Source organism: Petaurus breviceps, unplaced genomic scaffold (genome assembly GCF_028583685.1).
Source record: "Petaurus breviceps papuanus isolate PSGF00001 unplaced genomic scaffold, PetGlider_PUasm1.0 227, whole genome shotgun sequence".
Classification (NCBI taxonomy): domain Eukaryota; kingdom Metazoa; phylum Chordata; class Mammalia; order Diprotodontia; family Petauridae; genus Petaurus; species Petaurus breviceps.
The window spans coordinates 13,079,572-13,088,308 of NW_027185896.1; the positions used below are offsets into that span (position 1 = coordinate 13,079,572).

General features: G+C 39.7%; 1 protein-coding gene across 1 annotated transcript; it reads right to left on the reverse strand.

Moving 5' to 3' along the window:
* Positions 1–270: 270 nt before the first annotated feature.
* On the reverse strand, positions 271–3,238 carry LOC138166953 (7-alpha-hydroxycholest-4-en-3-one 12-alpha-hydroxylase-like). The gene has a single exon (XM_069095421.1). It carries the CDS (start codon positions 3,142–3,144, stop codon positions 1,618–1,620), a length of 1,527 nt encoding a protein of 508 aa, XP_068951522.1. The 5' UTR covers positions 3,145–3,238; the 3' UTR covers positions 271–1,617.
* Between the last annotated feature and the right edge of the window lie 5,499 nt (positions 3,239–8,737).

Here is an 8,737-nt window from a genome sequence, read left to right on the forward strand (position 1 = left end):
CACAGACTGTGCTGACTCCCACCAAATCGTCCAAAAGTTCCTTGGTGAGTATTGGATCATGACAAAAAGAAATCATCAAATTACAAATCTCACAATAAGAAGAAAAAGTGCTTTGAACTCAGTAGGTGCTTAAGAGATGCTTCTTGAATTGAAATGAGCTATACTGGTCTCAGAAGAAATCAAATGTAACCCATACCTGATCAGGGACTACCCTCCAGAAGTTGAAGAATCTTTTAAAATTTTAAATAATATTTTATTTCCCCCCCCAATTATATGTAGAAACAATTTTTAACATTCATTTTTTTTTAATTTGAGTTCCAAAATTTTCTCCCTACCTCTCTCTCACCTCCTCCCTCCATGAGATGGTAAGGAATATTATATAGGTTATTCATGCATAATCATGCAAAACATTTTTCCATAGTAGTCACGTTGTGAAAGGAGTCACAAACCCATAGGGGAAAAACAAACATTGTGAAAATAAGTAAAATAAAGAATAGTATGCTTTGGTCTCCATTCAGACTCCATCAGTTCTTTTTCTGGATGTGGACAGCATTTTCATCATGAAAATGTTCCTTTGAAATTGTATTGGATCACTGTTGCTGAGAATAGCTAAGTTATCTGCAGTTGATATTTATACAATTTTGCTGTCATTGTGTACATTGGTCTCCTGGTTCTGCTCACTTCACTTTGTATCAGTTCATGTAAGCCTTCCTAGATTTTGCTGAAATCACTCTGCTCATCATTTCTTACAGCACAATAGTATTCCATTAATATTATATACCATAATTTTAGATACAGTTAGCCAAAGGTAGACACACATCCAGGACTGGAAGATGACCAGCAGCTTGATCTGGAATGTAGCCAGGGAATGATCTGAATAGATGTTTCAACTACAGTCTAAGAGTTAAAGAGGTAACCAAGGGAAAGGGTGAAGAGAAAGAATAGAAAAGGGCCAAGGATACAACCTTGGGAACTCAGAAGCAGGAGAAAGAGAATGAGTCTGCAGAGGAGGCAGAGGAGCTGCCAGATAGATGAAGAGACCAGGGTCACAGTGGCTGTTCCCTCCTGGAATCTCAGCCTGGAAGGGACCTCATAGGTCATCCAGATGACTAGTACTTGAGCAGCAATCCCCCACACAATATCCCTGAAAAGAAGTTATCCAATGTCTGACTGCTGACATTCAGTAGCACTGCCCCACCACCCTACCCTCACTGTGCCCAATGCAGTCCATTATACCCTGGGATAGCCCAAATTGTCTGGAGGTTTTCTCCCTATTATTCAAGTGAAATCAATCTCTCTGCAACCTTTACCCATCAGCAAAAAAGTAATCCCTCAGAGATTAAGGAATAGTCAGAGAGGAAACCCTGAAAGAAGAACATCTTCAGAAGGAAGGGATAGTCAAGAGTGTCAAAAACTACAGACAAGTGAAAGATGTCCGAGAAAAGACATTTGGGTGTGTTGAATGGGAAGGATATTGGGGAGCAGTTTAGTAGTGGTGAGGACAAGATCCATGTTATGGGAGAGGAGATTCTGAGGAAGGATTGGGTGGTTAGAAAGGGAGGAAAGTGACTTTACCCCATTACATTCTTTAGTTGTGCAAAAGTTTTTACCATCAAGCTAAAAGCGCATTCGAAATCTGAATTGGACATCATGTATTGGCTGTGTGGCACCAATTCCGAATCGATGCAGATTTATTGAAGGGATCTTCACCTCCTGATCAACCAACTCTATGTCATATTGTGTGACCATCAAGAACACAAACATCTTCATCTCATTGAGGGCAAAGAACCTCCCAGGACAGACAGTGGTGCCGGCACCCCATGGCAACTTGTGTGACTTGATCCTTCTGCCTTGCTTGTAGAAAACTACTTTTCTACTTCTGTCAGGGTTCAGGAAACGGTCATATTTGAATGTATTGGGATCTGGGTAGATTTCTGGATCCCTATGGAGGAAAAGGTAGGGGAAGATGGACACTTCATCTCCTTGGCGGAGGGCATACTCCCTGCCATCATCCATTTTCAGCATCATGTCATTCATGATAGTCCTGGTCAGGAACGGGGTAGTCACCAGGCGTAATGTCTCTTCCATGACACTGTCCAGCACTGGGGTCTGCTGCAGCATTCTATAGTCAACAGTGATGGGCACCCCACCTGGTTTCATCTCTTGACCCATTTTCCTGAGGACTCCTTCTGTCTCCTCCCTCACAGCCTTCAGAGCCTCGGGATTCTTTAGGAGGAAGAGGAGGACCCAGAAGGACACAACACCTGTGTTGCCATGGGACACCCAGAGCAGTAGCAGGTTAAACTTACTTTGTTCTATCTCAGGCACTCCCTCATCAGCCTGCTGCTCCTGAGCATAACGAATCCATTCACTCACATTATCCTTCTCCATGATGTGCTGTGGAGAGAGAACATCCCAGAAGAAGTCTCTCAACCTCTTCATTTCTTGCTTCTCCTTGGGCAAGAGCACAGAGAAAAATACTCGGGGAAAGAGAACGTCAAGTTTTCTGAATTCCTCAAAGACTTTCTGGGACTGGAGGAGATCCTGAGCATGGCCTACGTTGCCATTAGCAGGGGATTTCCCAAACACTGCCAGGTAACCAGCTCTAAAGACAGTGTTGCAGCAGTATTGAAATAGCCCGCCCTGCTTCCACTCCTGGGGAGTTGGTGTCATACCAGCATCAGGTTCTAGCATAACGACCTTCAAGTTATCCATCATGGCCGCGGTCATACCAACTAAACCGGTACTCATCAACTGCTTTGGGGTGAAATGGTGCAGGAAATTTCTATGACATTCCTCTCCTTGGAACTCAAAGACTTTGTACATCAAGCCACCTATTAACTCAGAAGTGTTCAGCTTGCTTCTGCTCTCTTTCAGGATAGCATCAAAAGAAAAGGGGTCTGCAATAAAGGTGACATATCGGCCAGCAAACTGAACAGTGAAGATGTCCCCATGACGTTCTTGCATCTTTTTCAGGAAATTGGAGGCATCTTTATAGAAGTCTATGGCATAGCCCAGCCAGGGGATGAGGCCTTTGTCCAGAGGGGGCTCCCTGGCTCTTCTCTGGCGCAAGGCCCCCAGCCTGTACAGCACTAGCAAGACAATGGTCACTAGGACTATAAACAGAGAAGCCCAGAAGGCCATCACCACACCACAAGGGATCCGTTTTCTCAGGCTGCTCTTTGATGATAAGAGACTTTTATAAGCAGAGGAAAGATCCTTGCTGTCTGTACCTTGTCCTGTGCCTAGTTGGGGACAAGAGGTTAATTACACAGGTTAGGCCAGAAAGCAACTGTTGTGCTGAGCTTACTATTTTCAGAAGCCTGAGGATAGACAAAGGGAGAACAGTCAGACAGAGTCAGGAGATATTTAGGGACAGAAGTTCAAATTGTATTTAAATTGCACTTTACCTTTTGAGCTTCTGCCCAAAAAGCCTTGGGAATCAGCAGGTACACATAGGTGGAATCCTATGTGGGCACTGTCAAACCTGTATAAAAGTGAGATTAACAAGCTAACTAAGAAATAATGTAAGGCATTTAGTGAAGGTCAGAGAACTGCAATCAAGAACAATATAACTCACACAGGCAAGTTCAATGAAGGGAATTCCAGACAGAGAGTATATGTACTCAGAAGTTATATAATCTCAGGAGGTGTGGCTAGATAGCTAGATGGAATAGTGGGTGAGTCACAAGTTGTTTATTACAGGGTGATAGCACAGCCCTAGAAAAACCACATGATCAGTTTAGGCAGCTTCTAGCCAACAGAGGCAGGTCTTTGACTGGGCCCCTAGCCAGGGTCCCTTGGAGGGTCACCAGAATAGCAGGAAGTCAGAAATGTGGGGCAGTTAGAAACCATCCCCAGGAGTTCACCCTGGGGGTAGGATATGACTAGAAATTGCTATTCAGAACAAGGTAGGGGGTCCAGAATTTTCCAGGAATTGACAGCAGCAATCAATTACTGATCAGTATGAGTCCTAACATCCTGCAGCTCAACCCTGTCAGAGCTGCAGGGGAATTTAGAACACAGAAGAGAGATCATAGCCAGGAGGGACGAGGGTGAGAAAACCTAAAAGGCTTGCAAATAAGTGGCATTTGTGTTGGTTGGTGAATCGTTTGATTGGTGTGACCCCGTTAGGGGTTTTCTCGGCAAAGATACTAGAGAAGTTTGTCATTTCATTCTTCAACTCATTTAACAGATGAGGAAACTGAGGCAAACACAGAGTAGGTGCTTTATTAATTATGATGATGATGATAAGGAGGCTAAAGTCAGAAATATTTCTTATATTCTAAAATATTCATAGCAGCACTATTATGGTAACAAAATTCTGGAAACAAAGTGGAGGCCTATAGGGTGAGGAATGGCTGAATAAATTGCAGCTGTCAATGCCTATAGTGTGTGAATGTTACCTATGTAGGTTATGTGTACATTCACATGGGTGTGTGTAAATGTGGCCCACATAGAAGCTAGGATAGTTCTCACCACATATGGAACATAGAGTAATCATTCTGTTTTCTAATACAGAGGAAGAACATTATTCAAATCCCAGACTTGAGTTCTGGGTGACAATTTTTTTTTGCTTTTTTTTTTAGAGGGCAATTGGGGTTAAGTGACTTGCCCAAGGTCACATGGCTAGTAAGTGTTAAGTGTCTGAGGCCAATTTTAAACTCAGGTCCTCCTGATTCCAGGGCCAGCACTCTATTCATTGTGCCACCTAGCCACCCCAGTCTGAGTGACAATTATATTATTACATTCTTAAGAAATGACAAATGTCAAGAATTCAGAGAATTTTGGAGAAACTTTTGGATCTGATTCAAGGTGAAGCCAGCAGAACTGGGAAAACAACCGCTATAATAATGTAAATGGAAAGAACATCAGAACCAAGTCAAAACATGACCCAACAGAAGAGGTAAGAAAATGTGCCTCCCTTCTTTGGTTGCGAAGGCAGTCCCTCTTCTCAAGGGGCTTACATTCTTTTTTTAAAATTAATTTATTGTTTTCAACATTCACTTTTGTAAGATTTTGAGTTCTATATTTTTCTTCTTCCCTCCTCTCCCTCCTCTTCAAGACGCCATGCAGTCCAATACAAGCTATTTGTGTACAGTCATATTAGACATATTTCCACAGTAGTCATGCTGTAAAAGAAGAATCAGAACAATAGTGAAAAACCGCAAGAAAGAAAAAATGGACAACCAGAAAAAGAAAACGATATGCTTCCATCTGCATTCAGACTCCATGGTTCTTTCTCCGGATGTGAATAGCATTTTCCATCATGAGTCTTTTGGAATGGTCTTAGATCATTCTCATTGCTGAGAAGAGTTAAGTCTTTCAAAGTTGGTCATCTCACAATATTGGGGGCTTATGTTCTAATGGAAGAAAATAACACCTAAAAAGAAGGTAGTAGTGAGGTAAGTCCATTATAAATTTAGATTCAGAGCATTATAGGAATTTCTTTTTCAGTCATTTCTGTCATGTCTGTCTCTTTGTGATCCCCGTTGGGTTGTTTTTATTTTTAATCAAAGATTGTTGGTGGTTGTGCCATTTCCTTCTTCAGTACTATCAGAATCGAGATAATTATTATTCTGCATAAAAGCGTCATTGGGTGAAACATTCCGTGAGGGGTTCATTCCATAGGATCAGTACTACAAATAGACATTAGGTCATACATGGCAACCAAGGAGATCTGTTGACCTTAAGATGGACTTAGGTTATATAGAGAGAACATTCTCTCAGCTAACCATTACCCCCATGCCCAAACCTGTGCACCAATGCATAGCCCATGCTATTGCTACTCCAGAGTAGACTCTGTTTAGAAAGGAAAGCTTTCAACATCTCAGGGGTGGGGAGTGGGTGGGAAGGTAAGTGAAAACTCTCATGAGAAAGAGAGGATACAAGAAGTTTCAAATGGGCACCAGAAGAGAGAGAAGAGAAAAAGAGTTGTAAATCCAGGAAGCTACAGATTCTCCCCACTCCCAACTCAAGGTAACTCCTACCACTGACAGGAGGATTTCTCCCTTGCTTCCAGCAGCAGTTACAGATGTCTTCCTAGCTATAATTTCCATCCCTTCAAAACTTTGGTTGCAAAATCTCAATGCTGTGAAGTCCTGGTACAGAGACACGACTTTTTTTTTTTTAAGATGATACATACTTTTGTACATCATAGTTTTTTCAAAAAATGATATAAATTTTTATTTTTTGTCCAATCATTACCATAAACAAAGAAAACAGGATGATACTTCAAGAAGCTGTGATTTTAGGGGCGGGGAGCTCTCACAGTAGCTGGGCTTAATTTAGCAAGAAGAGTCTTAGAGATTTGGCTGAGCCTTAATCAGAGAGGTTAAGTGACTTGTCCATAGCCACACAGCTAGTAAATGTCAGAGATGAATTTGGAATGAAGATCTTTCTGCGAGACACGACTTTTAGACCCAGGGAGTTCTTAGAGAGGGGCTTCACAAATCTGTTTTTCCTGTTCTACTCTCTTACAGTGCCAGGCTGATACGTGGAGGCACATCTTTCATTTCCATGACATCTGAAAAGTTATGGTTTGAAAAATTAATAAAAAGTCTGTTTACTGCTTGATTCTTATCTCTTCCTTTATATCTTTCATTAAATTGCAAGTAAGTATACTTTCCCATTGCAATTGTATTATGTCATTAATTCTGACTGAATGGGGAGGTTTCAGGAGAAAAAGATGGAAATTCATGAGAAGTTTTATAGATCAGTAGTCTCCAAAGTCTGTTACATGCAACCTAATGGGAAGACACACACAAAAATTCATTGCTAGTGCTGGAAGAGAAAAAGTTAGTCCCATTTATATTTACTTTTAGCTTACAAAAAAAAGAAGTTAAGATTTATTAATACTTAATATGTGTATTGGCCCTGGAACCTTCAATCAATCCAGCTGTGAGATGGTCACACAACATGCATGTTATATAAGGCACTGGGAGAGAACAGCAAGAGTTCCACAATGCAAAAGAAGGGCTGACAGTGGCACCCTGTGACACACTGCAACTCAAGTGTGTCTGGTTAAGTAGCTGGAGATTATATTATGTAGCTTTAAATGAACTAACCCTCACAAAAAGGACAAGTGACTTAAAAAGATTTTTGCAAAGAGACCACAGATTAAAATAATCCTAATAATGGAAGCACCAGCCAGGAACAAGAAAATGGCAGAAAAAGCTCTTCAGTACTCATATGGGTGTTTGTGTAAGTATGTGTGTATACATATTCAAAAATGTATATATACATGTATATGGGTATATATGTGCATGTGTACAGAAAATGTACACATGTGTACAAAAAGACAGACAGATAGACCAACTAAGTCTCCCCTATCTCTCCTAGGCCAGAAGTAAAACCACCATTCTTATTACCAACTGGCACAGGAACTCTAACCTGATCTGTTTCTGTCTTAAGCTGGTATAGGGGACTCCTTAGGCAGTCTAGCGGCTCCCTGTCCCTGGGGGTTCACCATATTAGTGCTAGACTTTAAGTGGACATTCTATTGGCTCAGTCCAAATGGCACTCAGAACTCGGGAACTAAAGAGATTTACCACCCTTAGCCTTCCCAATAGCAGGGATCACAGGCATGCACCACCATTCCCAGCTCAGTCACATTATAAACTAAAAACAACGATCAATCCCATCTGACAAGGTTAATCAAAAGAAAAAATGTTCAAGAGTATTTGAAATTGGAATTTGCATCAACAATGATTATGTCTGTATATATTTGCCCTAAATATATATAATATGCCATCAAGATTAAAAACATTTATTTAAAAAAGAAACTTTAGTAACTGTAAATAATGTAAATCTATTACAGACAAATAATTGCAGTTGCATACTGAAAAAAACTAAAACCAAACCTTGGAAACAGAATTTTCTAACTTGTTTTAAAATCAGTCAAGTACAAAGTTTCAGTGGGTTTTGAACCCATTTGTTAAAAAATATAAATATATGATATTTTCCTATTAGTTAATAAGAAAAACAGATTCACATCAGATAAGATGGAAATATAATAGTCCAATGCCAAATTTTTCTTATTGGTATATGGGATTCTAGAATGAGTATCATGAAATAGCCAGTGCATGGAATGATGTACTTCTTCACTTTACATTGATGGAGTTTGGTGAGGGATCTTTTTAGTTAAATCAGCCATTTAAACCAAATATCAAAATAGACCGAACTTAAATAAGACCTTGGAATTGCCATAGCACAGAATGTTAAGTCGAGATTTTCAAAAATAATGAAGCCTACCAAATTCCTTTTATGAAACAAATATGATACTAATACCTAAACCAGGAAGACTAAAAACAGGAAAAGAAAATTATAGACTGATTTCATTAATGAATATAGATGCAAAAATCCTAAATAAAGCACTAGTTAAAAAGATTATAATAATCTATTACAAAGATTATACATTATAATCAAGTGGGATTTATACCAGGAATTCAGGGATGGTTTAACATAAGGAAAACTATTAACATAACTATTACATCAGTAATAAAAGTTTTTAAAATCATATCATTACATCAATAAATGCAGAAAAAGATTTTGATAAAGTTCAACACTCATTTTCATTAAAAATACTTGAAAGTATTGGTATAAATGGATTTTTCTTTAAATTGATAAAAAGCATTTATCTAACACCATCAACAAGCATTATTTGTAATGGGGATAAACTAGAAGCCTTCCCAGTAAGATCAGGTATGAAACAAGGATGCCCACCAATATTATTTAC

Bases quoted from the DNA above. Each gene is read 5' to 3' on its own strand.
- LOC138166953 (XM_069095421.1), bottom strand. From the start codon at position 3,144: ATGGCCTTCTGGGCTTCTCTGTTTATAGTCCTAGTGACCATTGTCTTG.